Here is a 22,291-nt window from a genome sequence, read left to right on the forward strand (position 1 = left end):
TATGAATTGTCTATCCTACCAATGTAAGGTACCCTCCTATTTAAAGGGCTCCATATGTAAGATTAAGGAACCAATTAGTGAATTAAAGTTAATCTAATAAGAGAGTGAGTTTTCTCCTTCTTAAAATCAAGTGTGAGACTTGGTGGTGTCAAGTGAATCCTCAATTAGCGACATCGAGTGAATCTGTTGCCCCTAGTTGAGCGATTCACTTGTTTTATCCCAATAGAAAAGTGAGTGAATCCGTCCCCCCTGGTTGAGCGATTCTTAGGTTATTTATCCCCCAACTCCTCGAGACTTCCTTAGTTTTCCTACGTCACTACGGTTGACCATGTTGACTGAGGTTTGACTTCTGATCAATATGTCTCGAATCATTCTTAAATGCTAAAGTTGTTATACTAGAGACCCAATTGAGCCTAATGGCACCTACCGAGAATTTAGTGTCTATTGCGCTTTTGGATGAGATTGATGTTGTGTGTGATTGCTAGTATGAGAAGATGATTCAGGGATCATGTAGAATTTGTCCATCTATGCGACTAGATATTCGAAGTCATTGCAATACAAGTTGTTTTCTTGAGCTTAATAAAGTGATGAGCTACGATTAGCTTGATCTCTTCACACAATATGTAAACAGTTTAACTTGAAAATTAAATGCAATCGTAAATTTAATGAAAATTAAATGTGGTATTCATGTCTCAAAGTTCAGGACATGACTTATTGTGTTTCGGTCAAGGTACATATTTTACTAGAATGACAAGAACAGTGCTCCTTAAGGGGAGCAAGCTAGAGGCCTAGGTGTGAGGGGACTTTTATTACGAAAATGTCTTTTAAACAGGCTTAGCAAATTTGATTTCAGTTACGTTATGGGGAAAATCAAGTTTTATGAATTTTTATCAGACCTTCAATGTATAAACGTATGATTCCATTTAGACTAGCTATGGCTAGTGTATGATAATGACATTCAGCTTACACGTGTATGATATGTATTCATTTTGTTCACACTACGAATGTTACATTCAGCTTTCACACGTGTATGATATATATTCAGCTTATACTACGGACATGCCATTTAGCTTACACATGTATGATATATACTTAACTTGTCATTACATCAAAAGTACTACGTAATGACATGATTATATAGTTATACTTAGCTTGTCATTATTTCGAGATTATTCAGTAATGATATGATTATACAATCATGCCTTAAGCTTGCCATTACTCTGAGACTACTCAGTAATAACATAATTATATTATCTAGCTTACACTAGCTACGACTAATGTATGATATTATATGATATGTCATCGAAACTAGTAGCAGTCGCAGTGAGGATATTGGTCGTTGAGGCATCTTTCCAAAGCTATGACACATTATTACCCTGGTAGCTTACCCATTCAGCTTTATTAACAGAACTTGTATTTTGGCAAATGTGCACTGAACATATTATCAGGCATGTAATAGAGGGCCAGAGACCTATTAGGTGTGGCCGTTCGGGGAAGTGGTACTTACATGTGTTTCAATTTGGGCCAATCTTTATTTTAGAGGAAGTTTTGTCAAATTTTTAGTAGATTTATATAGATGACAACTTTAGTTATGTTTTCATGCATGTCATGACTTCGTCACATATTTGAGTGATGGCTAACACATCTCGATTTCGGTGATATTTGGGTCGGAGCATTCAGTGCGTTTAGTAGTCTCTCTTTTAAGAGAGTTTTAGTTTTGTTTTTTAATAGAGAATTGTTATTGGCACTCCAAATTTCTCATTCTACATTCCAAACTTTTTATATTTGGAAAGAAAAATACACTTATGAGGAGTTTAGAATAAGATTTTTGGAGTGCTAATAACACTTCCCATTCAATATGGATATGTCTACTTTATTGTATTATGAGGTCAAACCCTAAAAATTCCTCATGTGCTTTAAAAGTGAGAAATATCAAACCTCATTATCTATCATATTTTAACATATAAAACTGATTATACCACGTAACATTTAATTACCACATAATAATTTTTCCAAAGAAATTAGATCGTAGCCAATAATTCATTTTTGAATAATAAAAAGTCGACAATGCAGTTAATTAATTAAACACCTTAATTATCATTCATCATCATAATTGCTTCTTTGGTGGCCATAGCCTGTCGACAAATATGGTGCCACAGTAATATAACCCCCCACTGCGTAGTGCTAAGAGATTTTGTTATCTTAATTACCCTCCAATTATCTAATTATCTACAACAGGAGAAAATACACTAACTTTGGTAGGCCAAAATCGCCTATAAAAATGACACCTTGGAGCATCGATACTGTCATTGCCCACTTCAGAAATTACTTCAGAAATTACTCTCTTATAGCAAAACTTGCAGGGTATCTTCCACAAACCCTAATTATTCATATGTTTGTTTGTTATTTTTCTCAGGATTTTGTTTGCTTGGTTGTTGATTCATGTCTTGTTAATTAATAACACTTTGATTAAGTAGCTAGTCAATTACTTAATTACTTGCACTACTTACATGTACCTGTTTGTAATTTTAATTTCAGAGTTGAATTAGTTTAATCTCCATGAGGACCTTGCTCGTAACATGTGTTGCCTTTGCCTTGATCTTGGCATTTCTTCAAGCTGATGCTAAAAGGCTCACTCCAAATGCACGTCACCTGTTGGCTTCACTTAAAAATGATCAAAATCAGGGCCGGAGCACTGCCGTTGTCGCTGACGGCAATGCGAAGAATCAACCTCAGTCTCAGACCACAAACAACAACGAGGCTAAACTTGACGAGGATGACGATGATGCCAATGAGAGTTATGGTCAGTATGGAAATGCTCCTACCGGAAATGATTCCCACCGTTATTTTCCCGACGATAAATTTCACCACCAATAAGTGTAGCTAGGGTTTGATCCAAGGGCTAGCCATAAGCTTTTAAAATTAAGCCTTCATCAGGAATCAAGGTTGTGTAATGTAAATTATGTGTTTGGCTTGTAATTTGCCAATAAAGTGGAACTCAATAATAACATGTCGCCATATATCTAAAAGATGCGTCCAAGGTCGCAAGGCGCATGTTTGATTTCACCCGTCTAGGGCTGGTCATGTCGTGTGTTGTAATATTTTCAACTCATATATATAATAAAATGCCATGAATGTATGCATGGCTAGTGTGGCGTTTTTATGCAATTCAATCAGAAAATGTCATCTTACACTTTTTTCTTACAATCGCACAATTTAACTAAATAAATTTTATGTTTCTATTAAACATGTATCATCTAAAGGAAGTATGAAAATGACATTTTATAATTATCCACGTAGAGCCACAGTGCCACGTGGACACATAGTAATCATCCAATCAATGAGCCACGTCATCAGTTAACTGATCTCTTGAGTCTTGACGAAATAGCTAATGGAAGTATGAACGTGTCACACAATCCTAACTTTATGTGTGAAACTAGGATGATGAAAAGTGTATGAAAGTTTGAAAATCATAATACTTGAGAGTAGTATAGGAAAAATTATCCAAAATAGTATCGAACTATTGAGAATTTGAAACCATTACAAACTTAAGGTGTTGTTTTCACTGTTTCGATGTTATCAGCTTTAGAGTTGGGCAAATGGGTCCTGGACCTGCGCGTCGGGACGGGTAATGCCAATTCGGGACGGGTACATATATTGTAAATTCAAAACGGGGGTAGGTCCATTTAATTAGTGGGGCGGGACGGGTACAAATTTTAGAGCAAACAGGCCCTAGACCTGAACCTTTTCCACTATTCATTATAGGGAGATTAAATCTCCACCATTTATTTCTAACACATAGGTTATGTCGAATTCTCCAGAGTCTTTTGACTCCTCTTAACCTCGATCTCAAATTCTCCCAACTTCGTCCGTTCATTAATTGGCAGGCGTTCTTCTTCATTTCATCAACCATTTCCAACCTTTAGATCTGGTCAGTCAGTCTCCAAAGTCTTCCTGAGTTGGTACGACACAACACAAGTACTACCTACCTTGGTACTACACATCACAACTACTATGGATTAGGTTTCTCGCCGGATCCATTACATCTGGATCCTCTGGATCACCCATATCCTCATTCGCCTCTCCTCTGTAGCAATCACCATCATTGCTGCAAACAAACCTAAACGTGCTGCTGCAAACTGCAGTGGAGGTGAATGTGCAACACGAGAACTACATGAAGGATGCAAGGGCTTTCGTCGCGTTGGTTGCAGTTGTTGATCTGAGGTTGGACGCTTCCAGGATTTTCTCGCAGCAGCTAAGGAAAGAGCTTGGATGGGGTGATGTCGATGTGCTTTGGTAATTGCAGAGGAGAGTGGGATACTAAAAATTTATCGATTTCATCACTCTAGTTCTCTTATTTGTCTTCGATGACGCCCTCTTTCTGTCCAAAAATTCGATTTTGAACTCGAATCTAAACTTGGCCGAGTGGAAATTTGATTGGGAATCTAGGATACTGAAAATTAGAGAAAAACAAATTGTACCCGTAGGAATCGGCCTGTTTTATACTGACCGGGTTAGGTCCAGCTTTCAGTTTTAAAATTGTAAAATCCGCCGTCCTGTTGTATTTTCAAGCGGGTCTTGTCCAGTCCCTCTTTGGGCCCGGCCCGTGCCCCACCCCAAATCAGCTTTGTTTTGGCCCATAAGTGTATGCACGAAAGTGGATCGATCAACAACGTGGCATTGGCATTCTTTCCTAACCATCGGATCAATCTCAACGGTTAGTATTGAAACTTTAATTTATGCTAAAACTGGATTAATCTCAACGACCCATGCTGCAATTGCAGGCTTGCGGTGGTGCTTTCAGGCGTCCTGGGGAAGGAAGGCGAAAGAAAAGCAATCCGTGAAATAGATGAGAGAACCGGAGTGATTCGAAGTAAATGTTCGACCATGGGCGGGTTTCCAATTCGGGTCTTTTTTGACCCGGTTGTAACTTGAAGAAAAGCCTCATCTCCGATTATTTTAATCCAACGGTTGCTGTTTAAACGTATAAATTAGATGCGGATTTATTGATGTACACTAGAGAATAATTGCAACAACCATGTGCCTTGGGCTCGGCGGATTGTATACAAACATATTTATTATTTTCCTTTAAAAGGATCAGTTAATGGTTTCGACACTACAATTATTAGTCTAACACTGCTTTGTTTAAGAAACTATTGGCAGGCGGTTGTAAACAGACAGATTATGTGGAGCTGAAAAGTTTACTTTTTTGTGTAACCCATGTCCATTTTTGCATACCTTGGCTTACCCAAATCGGCAATGTGCTCTCTTTTATGCATTTAAATTGAAATCGTCTTGCAAATTAAATAGATTTAATACAGATTATACCATTGATTAAAGAAATATATACAATTTTTGGCATACTGTATAAATATAAGTGGACTCATTTTTTAAATTTCAAAGTAGAGTATGTTACAACAAAGTAGAAGTCTTCCAATATAAAAGATATGAAAAAGATTTTAACGATTTGGTATCAATTTGTTCGTGGAGTCCACATCCCTAGTGGCTATTTAGGCACTTTCATGGTGATTAAGAACAAGGTTGAAAGAGAAAGCAAGTATAGTAGAGATGAGTGTTATTCTTGTACCACGATGTGGATGATGTGGGTTCAAACTTTGTCGACTCTCTATTCTAATATCTAATTTAATAAATTTATCGTTTCACAAAACAAATAAAAAATAAGATTGAAAGAGAAATGCCAGAAAAATAATTTTAGAACTGAGATTCTCCATTAACTCTCCACAACCTCATATTTTTAACACGTGCCAACAAAAAACTTAAAACAAAATTTAATTTCTTTTGGACTCCAACACACGATATTTTTTCATATTTTTAAACATTTGATATTCCTTTTTTTTTTTTGGGTACACGTAAACATACAAGTGGTTTGTCCAAATCTGGAGGTGCGTGACGGTCGATCTCCTTCTCCCAACCCTCCTTCTATAAATGGCAATATTTTCCATCCCTTTTTCTTCACAGACCCCCATCGTCTCCCACCCTATCTGTTTATACCCATATCTCCTATTCTCCATCAGATCATATCAGATCAGACGGGGCACATCTCCAGTTTGTGCCTGAATCAAACCCCATCTCAGCTGTCCATCTGTCTGATGGCTAATCCAACGGTGTTAGATTCACGCACAAACTCGTGATCTGTCTCCTCTTCCAACACCCTATTCCCCTTTCCTTCTTCGCTTTTTATCTGAATTACTTTTCCTTCCAAAAATAAAAATTGATTTAACTTTTTGGCGCCAATTCCGATTCACATTTTCCCTCTCAATCAGTTTTTGTTTCCCTCCAGGCTCAGAAGAAGAAGAATTGGGGAGGGGAAGAATCTGAAATATTTGGGAATCGGATCGAATGGACTCGGGTTTGGGTTTGGATTCGGGTCTGGAATCAGGGTCAACGGAGGATTACGAGACGGACGTGGAGCTTCTGAAGAGGGCGTGGCGGCAGGAGAAGGCTGCTCCGGAGGTTCTTCAGTTCGAGAGTGCTTTGATTCGGAGAATCATTGAGCAGATCCAATTGATGGTAAACTTCGCTAAATATAAACAAACAAAACCCTAATTTCTATTTTTACTGTCATTATTTTGTTGTATTGAATTTGAGCCACAATAATTTAGTATCGGATATTAAATGAAGGGATTTGTCATTAGCATTTTAAAATTTTTATTCCACATTATCTACGAGTATTTTTCTTTCTAATTATAAAAATTATATAGAAATAAAAGGCAACGCTAACATTTCTCCCATATTCACCTTGGCCTTGTAACTCAACTGGTTAAAAAGCGTTTACATGCACCCGAGATGCTGTTCGATTCTTAAATATCATTTGTATTGATAAAAACTAAAATTGATCTGGTATTTATTTAAGGGGATTATTATTGACACTAAAAAAATCTCATTTTGCATTTCAAATTTTTTATAATTAGAAAGAAAAATTAACTTGTGGAGAGCGTAAAATGATATTTTTTGAGTGCTAATACCAGTTGTTTTATTATTCTGAAATTTGAGAAAGGAAAAAGAAGTAATCTTACTGTTAGTTTAGTATGTTAATTGGGTTGAAATTTGTGCTAGTAATTTGTGTTATTTATAATCCCAATTGGATTCATATAACTAACAGGAAGAAACTGTGGAGGAGTTCACTGAGAGCGGTATTGATCCGCTTACCGTGTCACTGTACCAGATGGATTTGGACAGAACTCAGTTTTTGTTGAGATCTTATTACCGAATTCGTTTGCAGAAGGTAGCAATGCTTGCTGTTTGCTTCTTTGCTTGTTTTTAGGTGATAGAGAGACGAGCATTCACTTTGTTTCATGATAAGTTTATTAAAAGAAAGTTGAATCCTAGGTTGCTATAAGCATTTGGAAAGTTCATATATGCTACTAAACAAAGCTTTGTTATTCGTCTCTCAAGGAACTTCCTTTTGCAGATTGAGAAATACATGTTTCACATTCGGGATAATGCTGAAAGCCGTCTCTCTGATAAGGAGAAGCTGTTTGTTGAACGGCGAGGGACTCCAACCATCTCATTTTTAGTTTGTGCTCATTCAGTGGAAGCACATGATTCAGATTTACTGTGATTTGGAGTTGACATGGTTAGTGGTTGCAGGTGCTGCGCTGATTTGCAGACGCATCTTGAAAAGAGCATTCTGTTGCAGTTGCCTTCTACTTATCAGTCTGTATTCCGTCAATCAAGTGAAAAGGAGACTGACATGGGTAAACATTCACATTATCCTTTCAGAATTTCGTGATGAATCTCTATTCTTCCCCCACCCCGTATGTGATGTGTATTATTATAGTAACAGTTCATTTACCCAAGATCAATTCCCCATGCTTAATGCCTAAAGTTTTAATTCCAAGATATATAGTTATCGATGGCCTTTTCGACAATTTACCTAAGAGGCTTGCGTTTTCTGATATTGTTAGGCAGAATCGTATAACTTGTAAAACTTGTGATAAAGTTTGTGCGGTATTGTGCTAAGAAAAACTTGTAATGGCATTCAGTGAGGTATCCAATGACAGGCTAGTGCGGAACCAAGGTGGTTTTATTTTGTGTGTTTAATAACGAAGTTTTTATCAGAAACAATGCATTAGTTGAAATTCTTAGCTTCCCCCAAACCCCATCACCCACCCCCACCCCCCGCGCGGAGGGTAGTCTGATCTTTCCCCAGTTATTACTTATATTTCTTTAACCGCATAAAATTGCTTTAACTGCAGACTATTTTCTACTAAACAGATTTTTTGATTGATCATATGGTAGGCAGCTTGTAGATAGGCCTTCTAAACTCTAACAATGTTCTGTCTATGCTCGACTTTCAGTGCCGAGACACCAAATGGATACATTTGTTGTCTGCAAAACCAAGTACTATCTTGGACATATCCAGCTCGAGGACGATGGAGAATCAGATAGCAGGCAACTCATATATTCATACTTATTTACTCTTATAGAGACTTGTTTCTTGTTTAGCTTACTGGTTTCAATTCCCCTTATGACAGTGCGAGCCAGAGACCATTGGACGAGCCGTTTGAGATGGAGCCTAATGTGTTGTACTTTGTACGTTATAAAGCAGTGAAAAAACTTGTAGAGGAAGGGGAGATTGATTTATACTGAGCACAATCTTGCACCCTATTGCTTGACCGATTTCATCATGGAAGTGAGTTTCTGTGCAACATCCAGCGCTTCTACGTCGAATGTTGAAAATGATGAAATCCTCAAACCAAAGGTGACTTCGCGGTCTCTCCACCTTATTGGTTTACAACATTTGCTTAGAAACTATCCACGTGCAAGTCAGGGGAGCGGTTTTCACCCTCGCAGGATCTGTATGTACTAATCATTTATCATTGCTTAAGAATGGTCATTGTGTACGATTGGTATTCTATTCGATGGATTTTCAATGTGCCGGAAACATGATCAAAAGAAAATTTCTCGTTTTTATTAATGTCAATTTTTTTGGCAAACGTTTGGTTTTGAGATCGACTAAATCAGAAATCGTATCTCAACTGATCAAAATCAAATCAAAATTTTATTGGAAATTGATTCATCGTTCATTGAGATTTGACAATTGGTTATCATGCTACCATTCATTTTCTTCCCTCTCTTTATGTCAATTCACACACAGAAATAAAAGGCCATTATGGTATAGTTTTGAAGTCCGTATTGATTCAAATGTGTCACACAATTTTAAAACCTACTTGCATGTTCACAATGTGTTGCGTATGCGGAGATGCTAGTTACACTAACATGAAAACAAAAACAGAAACAATGAGATCCAATCGAGACTTTATACCAATTTACTTTTCTTTACAAATTGGCTCCTTCTACAATTTCCTTCTTTTCTTGCCAAATGACATTTCAATTTCCGTTATCATAAAACAAATTTGAGTTTCTATGCTGGGGATTTTCAAGAATCGAATTTCTACCTTTAAGTGCATAAATACACGATCTTAACTATTTAAATTATAAATGATCAAATTTGTGGACTCATGCTTAAGATATGTAGTCGAATCACCTTCAATGCCCAAATGAGTGACATATGAACTTTGATTGAGTCGTGGTTGCCGCGTGATGTTGCATATGGTTGTGTCGAGTGTGCCTTGTTTTGTCGCTGTGGAGATGAACCGACCCTGGTTTTCTTTTGGCTTGGTTGTTTTATACATGTTTATGCTACCTAGTGGTTTGTGTGACCTTGCTTTTTAGCGATGGTTTTATGTGATCCTTGGTTTCGATCTATTATGGCAAGATTTGCACTGTTGATTCTTGTGTATTCTTTGTTTATTGTGTTTGTCACATAAGGAATGTATTATGCTTGCTTGTTGCGAGCACTTATTCTTTCCACCACTAAAAAAAATGTACCCAACTATCACCTTCTTATAACCGTGTTATAATTGTGTTTCTATTATTAATGTATTATCACTATGAAAACCTACGTACAGATCTCGTAAGCTCTAGAATTTCCCAATTGAGACATGTAGTTCATTGAGGTATGCAGTATCGGATAATGTTAAGAAGATTAAATTTATATTAGTAAACTTGAGGCATGCAGTTTATTGTAGAACCTATACTTCCACTATATGCTAATATACGTCGACACCAAGTATTTTGAACCTACAACCAAAGAAAATTTCGAATAGAGTAATATTATTCATACCATGTTTTTGTACGATATTTTTATTCCACCTTATGTGACATTTGACGTAGACAACCACATCATTTGAATTAATCAAAATTTTAAATTTAGTTTATTATTTAATAAACTAATAATTAAGAAAAACTAGTTAATTAAATGATGATTGTGGTATACAATGAGTATTTCTTCTTCATTTCCTTAGGTTTTGTAAATTTTTCAAACGATGTGGCTATCCACATCAAATGCCACCTAAAGTGGTATGAAAATGTGGTACAAAAACATAGTATGAATAGCATTCCCATTTCGAATAGAGTAATGTTATTCATACCATATTTTTATACCACATTTCTATACCATCTTAGGTGGTATCTGATGTGGACAGCCACATCATTTGAAAAATTTGCAAAATCCAAAAAAAGGAATAAGAAAAACTCATCGTATACCACAATCATCATTTAATTAACTAATTTTTTTTAATTATTAGTTCATTAAATAATGAACTAAATTTAAAAATTTAATTAATTCAAATGATGTAGCTATCTACATCAAATGTTACCTAAAATGATATGAAAATATGATACAAAAATATAGTAGGAATAATATTACCATTTCGAATATTATTGATTAAAAGATAAATACTTGGAAAAAGATTCTCTGCATGCTATAATATTAGCATGGAGCCAAACGCTACCAAACAAATTTGGCAAACCCGACCAGAACGAAGCAGGGACACCTATCAGTTTTTCTTTGTCATCACATACAGATTCAAACGACACCGTAATTCTGTTTCCCACCACTTTCGTGGAGAATACAGAAAAATCTGGCTGGAGCACAATGAAGCCAAAAACTAAGACCTGGCGAGCAACGTGGTCAAGGGCTCAAGGCGCTTCGCCGACTTGATCAACGGCCAGGATTTTAAGCAAGCCAGCATACGTCACGCCTTGGTTCTCATCGCCGCCGCCCAGTTTAATCATGGCCTTGATATCTTCATCGGTGGCGACGAAGCCGGCGCTGCTCATGTAGCTCTTCAGGTCCTCGTGGCTGAGCTTCCCGTCGCCGTCCTTGTCCATCATCTTGAACATGTCCTCCATCACTCCCGAGCTTTTTGCGCCATCGCCGCACGCCAAGATGCGCTCGAACTCCTCGTACTGGACGAACCCGTCGATGTCGGAATCGGCGGCCGACATCATCGATCCGATGAGGTTTTCGTCGGCGGCGGAGCTGGAGAAGCCGGCGTAGAAGGCTCGGAGGTCGTCTTTGCTGATCTTGCCGTCGCGGTCGGCGTCCAGAACGTCAAATGCTGGACGGAAGTCAGAGGTGAGCGTAGTCGTCGCGGTCTCCACGCTGAGAGTTCGGCCGGAGGGACACATTGCGATGCGAACGGCGCTGTGTGTTAAACGACGTCGGGGTGAAGCTCCGGTAGAAGAAGTCGTGGAAGGAAAATTTATGTGACTTGAAGAGAGGCATTCGGGTATTTATAGAGGGAAGGGGTTTTGGGAGAAATTAATGAAACATCAAATGTTATTATTTAATATGAGATATATGTATTTAAAAGTTAATAATTTTAAAAATAAAAAATTTCATTATTTATATAAAAACAAATGATGCCGCTTCCGATTAGAATGAAAAATTTCTTAAATTTTGAACTTGAAGTCGAAAAGTTTTGGGGTGGGAGGCCCACAATAGCTTGGTTCACAAGATTCTGAGAGAGTAAACAGTGAATTGCCATGTGTAATGCGTATGGAGTGACGTCATGAGACTTGGATCGACAACGCGGTGGGTCCAGAACCTGCCAAAACCACACCATATAATTCGGTTAATGATGCTTTGGGTTTGATTTGGTTAAGTTTAAACCTCAAACTAGTAGCATAAACTAACATTAACAAAACAATTTTATTTCACCATTTTCTTTCCAATGTATGTTAGGGATTGTTTGAAAGTATTATTAAAATGAATGAAAATATTTTTTGTAAAATTTATAACTAATTTTTCGTAAAAATGTAAATAAATCTTGAAAATGTTTATTGGAAGAAACACATAACTATTGTTTCTTAAAAAAAAAACACACTTATACTCCCTATTACCAATCTTGGCAGTCATTATTACAATTGCCTTTTTTATATATTTGATTTCCTAACAGTTAATTCCCCTATTTTTTTCTCCTTGATTATCATTTACTTTTTATTTATTTATTGTAGTGTATAAACGCAATTACAATCTCCCAAAGAATCACAAACAAAATATGTATGCTTTTCAAATCAAAAGAACTCACGTCGAAAATATTAATAGGTTTTAATATCATATTATTACTCTGAAAATTTTTGATTAATACCTCTATTAACTGATGAGGTTGTGGGCGCCATGTATCAACCTGGCGCCACGTGGACGTTCAGAATAAAAATAAATTATAAAATTGGGGATGGGTTTGCTTCTGGTGTTCTTCCTGACCCAAAACCAAAGAAATTATCACACCCTGTTTCCCCCCAAGGGGCTTTTCAATTTCCTTCTTCCCGGCCTTCGAACTGAGCCGCATCTTCAACCTTCATCTTCAATCTCCACCACCATGTTATATCAGTCCCCACTCCTCCACCCACCGCTTCGACTTCCTCCTCCTGCCAACCCTAAAACCCTAACCTAATTTTTGGCCCGAATCCCTAAAAGGGGTATGTCGAGTTGGGCTTCATTCGGTCCCTGCAACCCAGAAACCATCCACAGCCATTTCTCATCTCAGTTCAGATCCGCCCAAGATGTTGTTTTCCAACCCCAAAATTGAAGGGACATCGATGATTTGCATGTAGGCCTTCATGTTGTCGACTACCACGATGGATGACGGTGACGAGGATGTGGAGAAGGAGTTGGATTTGACAATCCGCGATGTGACTGGGGAAGGAAAGGGAGGAGCGGAGGAAGAGAGGGTTGGCTGCCCAGGTGGATAACGCAGTGATGAATCCGGCCCAACGCTGACGCCGTCCACGTCCCCAGTTCCAGTTGGTTCTTGCCCATGGGACATAGTGGCAATGGTGAGGATTTTGAAAAGACAGCGGCGGTAGGAAGGGAAATGAAGAAATGGGGTTTTGGTGAAGATGGTAGCTTGGGCGAAGGGGGAGAAGAGAAAGGAAATAGGGTTTTTAGTTTTATTATTTATTTAATTTTTGAATATTCACGTAGGCTCATATTGACACGTAGCGTCCAGTTATTGTTCACGTGAGCGCTACATCATCTGTTAATAGAGGTTTTGACATCGTGAGCGCTACATCATCTGTTAACGGAGGTTTTAATGAAAAACTTAACAAAGGTATAAAAGTACCTTAGAATTATGACTTTAGATACCGACGGTTTAAAATTTATGGTTTAGGAAAATTTCAAGTATAAAATGTTGAAAACCAATAAACTTTATAATAGTAAACTGAGATTAACCTATATTAATATTATAAATCACACTGCGTATGTATGGTCCAATACGATTACCAAATGAGCCTCAAATATATTTACTGAATTTCAGTCATCAAGTAACGAGTGCATACGATTTAAATTTCACTTTCACGAGAATCGAATCAAAACCTAAGTAATCATGTAATTTTAGCGTGTAGGTAAAACGCAATCAAGCCTAGTAGCCTAAACGTTAGGATTTGTTATTCCTTTATTTTCTTTAGCCCCAAAATCAGGCCCTGGACGTTTGGGTTTGCTTAATTGGGCTACTTGTGTTGGATCCAATCCAAGTGAGCCGAATGTAAATGTAATGGTTCATTCGTAATAACACTAACATGAAGGGGCTTTCCATAGTATGAATCAAAAACCCTAATCCTATAAATTCCAGTATTTAAACACAACCCTGCCTTGCCTTCCCCGCAAACGCGAAAACAGAGTAGCTCCCAGCCTCCTTCCCTCCGCCTTCTTCTCTTCCTCTCTGCTATTTTCTATTTTAATTTTTAAATTTTGGTTTTCGTGAAAAAAAATGGAGGAAAAGAATTGCGGTGTTTGCTATCGTGCGCCTCTTGATGAAGCCCGGATCCCATTAATTTGGATTTTAGGGTTTTATGTTCTTAATATAAAGAACGAGGAGGCAAATTTGGTGCAGGAATGTTGAGTCGCTTCGCCTTTGAATTCTTACCGGGCTCAGTGAATAACACCCTGCCAAATCCCCTCTTCTTTTTCTTTATTTTTTTTTCATCCGTTTTTATTTTATTTTTTGTTTCGTTTTGCATCTGATAGTTTATAAAACGGATTTTATTGAAGAATTTTGATTTGCGTAGTGTGGGGGCTCCGATGATGGATTAAATCTTTGAGACCTGATCATCGAATGGATGACAACTATAAGCATGGTTTCTGAGGATCCCTTTTATAATTTTATGCATTTTATTTTAAATAAAATTATAGAATTTATGAGTATAAATGATGAAGTCAGCACTGGGCTCTGAGTACATTTGATGCACAAAAAATGCAGCCTAGAAAGCTATTTCTGATATAATATATACACACACACTTACTTTTCTCTTGTGCTAAATCTCTCAATTGTTTTTGTTCTTTTTCTTAGGCAACCCAAAAAAAAAAAGAAAAATAAGTTGCAGACCCTGGTTATTTACAATCTGCTGGACAAAAGCAAAGATGTAGGGAATATTTAAAGGTAATTAAAAATAATCTGAAAAGGGTAAAGTAAATTGGATTGAAATGTTTTAGAACGAGAAAAACAGCAGAACGGTTAAAACATAAGAATGAGTATCCTTTCCGGATCCGGGAACTTTTTAATTTTTCATTCACATCCGTTCATCGTATATAGAGTGATCAGTTTTCGTCAGGTGCTGTTTATATTTAATTTTAAATAAACAAATTACAATGATGTTTGACCGTACGATATACGATAAACGGATGTGATTGGAAGATCCGAAGATCCTCACAAAGAGGATCCTCATTCAAAACATAAAACCCAAATGACACGTTTATTGATCTGTAACAAAAGTGAGGGGAAACTGAATCAGAGGGCTTACAATTTCATGGGACGAATACATCACTACTATGTCGCCTAGTGTCAATAATGAAATAACCTGTGTAAAATTTTGTCTACATTACAATGTGCCAAATGTGCACAAGACTAAAAAAACTACATGTGTCATATAAGTTATTCTTGAAACAAAAATATTTTCCTTAATATAAAATTTGGAATCTAAATACAGAAATCGAAGAGTTTCGAATAACTTATCCACTACTTGTATTGTTTGACTGAAAATCAATATGGTGTGCAGTATAAAGATCACAAGTAAAAATTCCCCTGCCAAATTGAACCCACAATTCGAAAAGCGGCTTCTGACTAAAACTTGTCGCTCATAATTCCAGGGTTGAAGCTTCATGCCGTAATCTATTGTAGTTAAAGGCCCCATTTGAGCAATGGCGGAGCTAGTTAGAAATTTTTCACTAAGTGGGCTCGTTTAAAGATTTAAATGTTTATAAACAAAGAAATTTGATAGTATATTTTTCACAGTTAAGTGTGGATATGGGTATCTGGCGTCGAATCGGACATTGAGAGAGAGATTGTGAAAACTTACCAAATACTTTTGACACTATTTTTTATGCTAAAAGCGCTTGTACGAATACATTTTACAGAACACCTAATTGTTTCATTAAAAAGTTGAGTCCTCTCATAACACAGCATAAACAATTTTTTTTAAAAGCATTAGAAAATACCAAACTTGCCCTAACTCAGTCCAGATGAAGTGGTGCAAAATTTTCAAGGTATCATTCTCCGCCTTGTGTTCCTTCTCCATTTTCCTGTTCCCGTGTGTCAGAGACATCTGTGCCTCAGGATTTGATTTGTGACCACTTTAGCGTAAAGATTTGAACTAAACTCAGCGCACAGGATTTGAAAAGAAAATGACCACGAAATATACAATGAATCCGGCAATGAGAATCCCCCCGTAGATATAGGTTTGAGATGACTGCACAGGATACTTGTACTCAATGTCGCAGCACTTCATCTTTTCCCTCTCAGTCGCCAGAACATGGTCTACATACCTGCACCGCGCAAATGATTAAAATTTTGAGAAACCTGCTCCACAGATATACAGTTCAACAACCAGCTGATGATCTTTTCCTGCGTGGTAAACTTATAGTAAAATACCGAACTAAACTTTTGCAAATATGGAAACTTACTGCTGAGTAAATATTGAACTCTGGAGAATCTCTGAACTGTTTAGATGTGCTTCTTGTAAGCGATGACCATATAGTGACGAAGACAAGTCTACAAGCTGTTCCTCGAGGTTCTGTTGTTTAGATGTCTTAGATGTGTTAATTATCTTCAAGATGTTTGCGAAACACACGAATTCTACAAGTAGGAATGACTTACATCCAAGAAGTTCTCCAATCTCTCAACTAATTCATGCGGGAAGGGTTCGGGCAAGTTAGTTGTTTTTTTGTAAAACTTCTCCACCCACAGTTCAGTGGTTGATTTGTTCTTCTTGCCCTTCACTGGTTCACCAAGGGGAGTTTTCAGATACTCTGCGGCAAAAGTTTGTACAGTCTGCAGAGGATGATCAAAACCATATAAGCACAACATCATGCAACAAATAAACGGCTAAAAAAGACCAAAATTACCTCTGATGTTTCGCGAATTTTACGGAGTGCAGAATCTACACGTGCATATATTGTGTTCCTCTGCCAAAAAGATAAACAAATACTTTAGATATCGCAATGCTAAAGAATATGCGCGTACATTTATATCTGTTCGCCTGTGCCACCTAGTGAAGAATATGTGCGTATATTTATATCTGAAGTATTATATATGATAGTGCACAATTTGGCATCGTAAACTAGCCTTACCAACGCAACATCCTGAAGAATTTGACTGACTTGAGAAGTATTAGAGAATGGTCCAAACGGATGACAACCAGCTGCCCAAAGCCAATTTACAACTGGCCTTTCATGTATATGAGAAGCCTTCTCATATGGTGCACTCAACCCACCAACAGCGGAGGCAAGCCCTGCCAATATATGGCGTTGTGCCTGCGAAGGAAAGTTGTGTCTTCTCTGTGTTTCTGAAACATAACTGCCCACCAAGACATTTCAGCAACACAGTAAAAATGTGACTTCTTATGGAACATAGGGAGGTGAAAGGAGAATGCCATCAAAATCAATGCTGGAAGCCCGGGAATAATATATTGTTTCCTTACCTAAGAGGTATCTTCTCATTTTGGTGCTCAAGTACAATCACGACATCTTTGCTTGTCCATACAAGACTTTCGTCTTCCATCATAAGTTGTGGATCCACATCAGCCAATGATAGCACAAAGCTGTGGAAAAAGATATAAAACAAAAATTTACAGTAATCAATACTCAATGATTTTATGACTGATGCAGTAAAAAAAAAAGAGGTCATGACACAAAGCATTACTAACAAACTTCTAGCTACTGCAGCTAGGTGACCATATATGTCATAAAAAACTGAAAGCAAGCCCTAGAAGTTATATGCAACAGCTATCTGATGTAAATATTCTTTAACTACAAGTTTCAATGATCGTATTTTTATGCTAAAATTCTGGATGGCAGGCGATATGCATAAGAATGCGGATGTAGTTAAGCAAGACGAACTCAAGAAAAGTAACTTCGATATAAATGTATGAAATAAGAATGAAGATGCACTATTATGAGAATAATACTAAAATTAAATACTGCAGGCAACTCAAGGTGGCATGCTCACACAGGAATCACTCTTGTTCCATAAGTCCGGTAGATATCTCCTTGTTTCCTTACTACTTTCTTCTTTTTCTTGCCACGTTTTGAGTCATAAGTAGTCCAAAGAGGTTTATGCTTTAGTATAGAATCACTTGAATTTTCAGTTTGATCTGCCCAATGCTGGCGGACAAAAAGTACAGATTAGGACATTGAAGAAGGAAAGAGAACTCAAATATACTTTAGAGCTTCCATAACAGAAGAAAAATGTCTCAGAAACAAAAAAGAGACACTAAACATGTACAACTGTAGTAGATTTAGACAAACCTGGCGGAGGAAAAATTTACTTGAAAGAGATGGGTCAGCCACTTCAAGCAAACCAGCAGCAAGCACATCAGCAGAACGTTCCATCTCCTGGAATGGGTATTTCCAAGTGGAAAAAAAAATTAGAATGTAGACATAACTTCACTTAAGTTCCATCTGATGTTAAGACGAGGAAAGAAGCATGACTTTTTAACTTTTTGACTAAAAATGATGACATCTATTATGTACGGCCCTAAAGAAAAAGAAATGAAGAACAGTAGATAAATGAAGAAGTACCCACTTCTTTAAGAATAGCACCATCCAGATAAGTCTTGGTATGAACATGGAAGCGTCCATCGTTCTTAGTTTCTTGCAGCGAATGGCTTCGCATAGCTTTTGAAACAGCAATAGACAACTTCTCATGGCGATGCAATGAATGTGAACCCCCAACGATCACAACTTCTTGGCCAACATGAACCATTTTCTTCACCTGAAGAGGGGCAAATTAAACGATCATACAAAAATGGAAGTGATTTTGGGTTTATGTATCTCAAAGCACAACAATGCAATTACGATAGGAGAGAAGGAGAGGGTTGCTGTAACGGAACAATCCTAAAAGTGCCTCATTCTTTCTTCACATAGTCATCAAAGGCAATCTAAAGATGTTTGAGTTATTCCAGAAAAAAATAACTCACCTCTGCCTCAATTGCTTCAATATTTATGCTGTAGTTGTGGCCTTTGTCTATTATATTGTACCAATTGTGATTTTGCAGGACAATTATTGGTAATAGCAGCCTTGTTGTCAAGTCAACAGTTTCAAATCTGAGTTAAGAGCATTAATAATAGTTAATGACCACTAATAAAAAATGTATGAAGTATTATAAAAAAAAATAGCAAGCTTGTTGTCAAAGAAAAACCGTAGTCCTGATTTAGTACGTTCTACTTTGTGATGTACAAAAAGACCAAAAAAAATAAAGGAAAGAGTAAAATAATCCCAGTTCAAATCAACATGTCAAAAGATACACTTAGTACCTAACATCTGGAGCTATAACATGCTCAACTGTGGTGGACACTAAAGACGCAAGTTGTCCAACAAATACATCATGTGTAGGATGATCACTAGCTGCACCCAAACCTCTTGGAACCATCACATTGCGAAGTCGTGGCAGTGACCTAGAACTGACGGTTCCCTCTTCAGTTTCAATCTTTCCATATGTGCATGGGCCTGCTGAGAGATCGATCACAACAAATCTGACAGCATATGCAGGAAATTAGTCTTTTTTTTTTCAAAAGAAAAAAACTACCATAGTCAGATATAGAGAGCATAAATTGGTAACAATACATAGTCCCAAAAAAAGCAAAAAGTTGATCATTCAATTTGATACCGTCAAAAACTAGAGTACCTAGCAAAAACGTGGATTAAAGGAATGTTTCTAACCACCATTAAACTGCAAAGCATAATGCCATTTTTATTCATATTCTATAACACCAAATAACAACTCTCCTACATATAAACTACTACCTCCTACAAATAACTCCGCAACCCAAACAGATAACAGACGACGAAGTAACACACTAACCATAACTCAAAACAAGCCTAAAGACTTCGAGTTAACCTTTGTAACATACTACCCATAACCTCACAGGTTCAAGTACACCAGTCCATGTATTTGAAGTATACTTGCTATATGTTCACACGTTCACTAATCCACGTTACTCCATGTACTTTCAGGCTAGGCTGTATATGTTCGTAATAACTACATGGATAACTTACACCCCTAAAGTAGTGTGGAACTTATTCTAACATTTGCTCTTAGAAAACCAAGAGGAGGTTTAATCTACAAATAATACTGTGTTAACTGTACCTGCCAGAGCCAAGCCAAACTTGAGAGGCACCTCCTCCATTGTATCGATAGCGATAAATGTAGTCTCCCTCTTGGTTTTTCATATCTTCCTCAGTTAGCTGGCTAAGTTTTCCATACATTAAGCTGTCAAGATCAATGTCCTTATTCCTAGGATCCATCCTTACCTGTAAAACAAATATAAACACCCAAATATAACAAGTACAGTTGAGAGAGACTATTAACGACTGGTTCGAGAAATATTGACAAGCACTTTCCCTTCATGTATGCAAAATCATATGGTAAAATAACATGCATATTAAATGACTAATGTCAAATACAAACAGAGACTAAGAACTGTGCTGATTTCAGACCATACCTTATCAAAATTGACAATAAATATTGCACTCGGAATTTGCCGATCCATATTCGCAGCAGAATTAGCAGCATTCTCTATGTCAAATATGTAGGAATATAACTTCTGAAACATTGGCTCCACTACAGTTGCATCCACTTCATACAGAGGTACTTGCCTTCCAAAATCAGTCTAAAATATTGAAGAACGATTTAAACCTTAATTCAATGACAAAATGATACTCGCAACTTTCTCAAAAGACAATGTACAGCAGACAATGGAAGTCACCTCTCTTGCGTTTCCTGCAGCAACCATAGCTTCTTTCAGTGCCTTCTCAAGAGCTATTAGTTCTGGCTGCCCAGCCTGTAATTAGAACAAATACAAAATCCAATCACCGGACAAAAATGTAGCCATACATAATCAACTCAAACATCATCGACACCCGTTCACATACACACACATGCACATATTATGTATATCAATTCAAACAATGTAAGAATATCAAAAAGATAATGCTACGGTTGGATATGAAGCTTACCGGAAAGGCATTATAAACAATTTGATGCTCGATATCGAGAGGTTCTCCTGTCTCAAGGCAGGAAGGCTTATGCGATGGGAAGCTGATTTTCAGAAAATCTTCCAATTTGTGCGAATCGATGGAGTACCTATAGCCTCCATCGCCATTGAAGCCAATAAGAACCACATTCACTTCGAGAGGAACCTGAAACGGCACCTGCACGCACACACACAATCACTCCCAGTCACGATCACACTAAGTTTAAACCACATGTAAAAGAACAATTTCTCAAAAATTAAAACCTAATTTCGGAATTTTGTGATTTTTTTTCGTTTCTGGCTCAGGTTTCTCAGCAAACAAACGGAATTTCAATTACTTTTAACGAAGAAATGGACAAGGAGGAAAGTGAAATTACCTCGGCGCGAGAGTGGAGCATGCGGCGGACATCGGATCGGACGCTATCTCGAACGTCGTGGAAGGCGCCGTGGTGCCACTGAGGGTGACCGGGATCTCGCCGGAAAGCCTGAGGCGCGGACTCGGATTGAAATACGAGCAGGCTCAGTGCAAAAACAAAGGCATGTAATATTGGTGTTCGATTTGATTTGGCAGCCATGGCTGCAGCTCGTTGGGAGAATCAGGTAAACAAGAAAGAAAAGGGAATTGGGGGCGAAGAGTGTGAGAATTACTACTGGTTGAACTTGGACTTGGGCATGGCCGGGTCAGCTCGGTGAGACTCGGAGCGAGACTCGCACACTGAGAGAAACAAAGAGAAGAAAATGCTGAATTACGTTAATTTTTCAAAATTGTCCCTGTATTTGAGCGTAATTTCTGTAGCGACCCTCGAACCGTGATTGGGTCGGAGGAGCTAATACAAGTTCAGTCCATGCTATTGCCAATCCTGCGACACATGTAAAGCCCACCAAATTATAACTTATTCCAATTCTTCCAAGCCAAATGATGATGTCTCGTTCTAATAATACAACGATATATTATATATGTAAGTTCTTTTCTCACCTAGCATTGTATTTTTGGCAAAATACGCCGTGGTGATGGTATATACGTATTATGTAAATTGTTCTCGTTAGCAAAAGCACTATTATCTATTTTCTTATAGTGTTGGTTTGTTCACCTATCCTTTCTATTTTTTGAATAGATACGATATTAAATGCACTACTCTTTTTATAACGAGTCATTCATCTTGACCTATAAATATGAATGATTCTACTGTGCAACATGTCGTATATTTCCCTCTCTCTTTCATAGGTAACTAGGTCATTAGATAGAAAAAGAAGAATACACCATCGTATACACCCAGATTTTGCCCTAAACCAGGGACGAAGAAGCTGGTGAAATTTTTTTTTTTGGATAAAGAAACAAAGAATACAACCAAAAACTAACTCGCAACATCAGAGGAAACAAAGCGAGTTCGAAAGACTCCAACAGTATCATCCACGAGCGATGATCCAATCCAAACAAGAGGCTTATCA

The 22,291-nt window shown here is 37.5% G+C and overlaps 3 protein-coding genes, 1 long non-coding RNA gene and 2 other non-coding genes across 7 annotated transcripts; 4 read left to right on the forward strand and 2 right to left on the reverse strand.

Moving 5' to 3' along the window:
- The first annotated feature begins 4,171 nt into the window (after nucleotides 1-4,171).
- LOC148689932 (uncharacterized) lies at nucleotides 4,172-5,105 on the forward strand. The gene is made up of 2 exons (XR_015957526.1): nucleotides 4,172-4,717; nucleotides 4,785-5,105. It is a non-coding gene; the product is annotated as an uncharacterized LOC148689932 (long non-coding RNA).
- A 1,088-nt stretch (nucleotides 5,106-6,193) lies between these two features.
- On the forward strand, nucleotides 6,194-8,941 carry LOC137732646 (DNA replication complex GINS protein SLD5). Of its 2 annotated transcripts, XM_088688256.1 has the most exons (6): nucleotides 6,194-6,531; nucleotides 7,124-7,246; nucleotides 7,433-7,509; nucleotides 7,612-7,718; nucleotides 8,322-8,415; nucleotides 8,499-8,941. In XM_088688256.1, the coding sequence occupies exons 1-6, from the start codon at nucleotides 6,361-6,363 to the stop codon at nucleotides 8,611-8,613; spliced, it is 687 nt and encodes a 228-aa protein (XP_088544382.1). In that variant the 5' UTR covers nucleotides 6,194-6,360; the 3' UTR covers nucleotides 8,614-8,941. The 2 variants fall into 2 exon arrangements, with proteins under 2 accessions (XP_088544382.1, XP_088544383.1); XM_088688257.1 differs by lacking the exon at nucleotides 7,124-7,246 and having other exon boundaries at nucleotides 6,212-6,531.
- Nucleotides 8,942-10,717: 1,776 nt separating this feature from the next.
- Nucleotides 10,718-11,610, reverse strand: LOC137732284 (calcium-binding protein CP1). Its single transcript, XM_068471590.2, has one exon. It carries the CDS (start codon nucleotides 11,497-11,499, stop codon nucleotides 11,008-11,010), a length of 492 nt encoding a protein of 163 aa, XP_068327691.2. The 5' UTR covers nucleotides 11,500-11,610; the 3' UTR covers nucleotides 10,718-11,007.
- A 2,781-nt stretch (nucleotides 11,611-14,391) lies between these two features.
- On the forward strand, nucleotides 14,392-14,463 carry LOC137733064 (small nucleolar RNA R66). Its single transcript, XR_011068382.1, has one exon. It is a non-coding gene; the product is annotated as a small nucleolar RNA R66 (small nucleolar RNA).
- A 54-nt stretch (nucleotides 14,464-14,517) lies between these two features.
- On the forward strand, nucleotides 14,518-14,595 carry LOC137733084 (small nucleolar RNA snoR118). The gene has a single exon (XR_011068402.1). It is a non-coding gene; the product is annotated as a small nucleolar RNA snoR118 (small nucleolar RNA).
- A 1,060-nt stretch (nucleotides 14,596-15,655) lies between these two features.
- LOC137730924 (uncharacterized) lies at nucleotides 15,656-21,748 on the reverse strand. Its single transcript, XM_068469932.2, has 16 exons — nucleotides 21,220-21,748; nucleotides 20,826-21,020; nucleotides 20,576-20,650; nucleotides 20,312-20,479; nucleotides 19,957-20,120; nucleotides 19,124-19,342; nucleotides 18,787-18,913; nucleotides 18,393-18,581; nucleotides 18,116-18,202; nucleotides 17,817-17,971; nucleotides 17,290-17,409; nucleotides 16,940-17,165; nucleotides 16,715-16,774; nucleotides 16,467-16,640; nucleotides 16,274-16,383; nucleotides 15,656-16,135 (listed from the first exon to the last, which is right to left on the reverse strand). Exons 1-16 carry the CDS (start codon nucleotides 21,415-21,417, stop codon nucleotides 15,970-15,972), a joined length of 2,433 nt encoding a protein of 810 aa, XP_068326033.2. The 5' UTR covers nucleotides 21,418-21,748; the 3' UTR covers nucleotides 15,656-15,969.
- Between the last annotated feature and the right edge of the window lie 543 nt (nucleotides 21,749-22,291).

The sequence above is a fragment of the Pyrus communis genome, chromosome 16, assembly GCF_041283825.1.
Source record: "Pyrus communis isolate YQ-2024b chromosome 16, ASM4128382v1, whole genome shotgun sequence".
Classification (NCBI taxonomy): domain Eukaryota; kingdom Viridiplantae; phylum Streptophyta; class Magnoliopsida; order Rosales; family Rosaceae; genus Pyrus; species Pyrus communis.

What these genes read in the sequence shown, in the direction of transcription:
- LOC137730924 (XM_068469932.2), bottom strand. Translation starts at nt 21,417, where the DNA reads ATGGCTGCCAAATCAAATCGAACACCAATATTACATGCCTTTGTTTTT. An exon ending in ATGGTGCTATTCTTAAAGAA is followed by an intron (nt 18,203 to 18,392) that starts GTGGGTACTTCT and finishes TACCCATTCCAG; the next exon opens with GAGATGGAACGTTCTGCTGA. An exon ending in AGTTCAATATTTACTCAGCA is followed by an intron (nt 16,136 to 16,273) that starts GTAAGTTTCCAT and finishes TGCGCGGTGCAG; the next exon opens with GTATGTAGACCATGTTCTGG.
- LOC137732646 (XM_088688256.1), top strand. Translation starts at nt 6,361, where the DNA reads ATGGACTCGGGTTTGGGTTTGGATTCGGGTCTGGAATCAGGGTCAACG. An exon ending in TTGAGCAGATCCAATTGATG is followed by an intron (nt 6,532 to 7,123) that starts GTAAACTTCGCT and finishes TATAACTAACAG; the next exon opens with GAAGAAACTGTGGAGGAGTT. An exon ending in ACCGAATTCGTTTGCAGAAG is followed by an intron (nt 7,247 to 7,432) that starts GTAGCAATGCTT and finishes TTCCTTTTGCAG; the next exon opens with ATTGAGAAATACATGTTTCA.
- LOC137732284 (XM_068471590.2), bottom strand. Translation starts at nt 11,499, where the DNA reads ATGTGTCCCTCCGGCCGAACTCTCAGCGTGGAGACCGCGACGACTACG.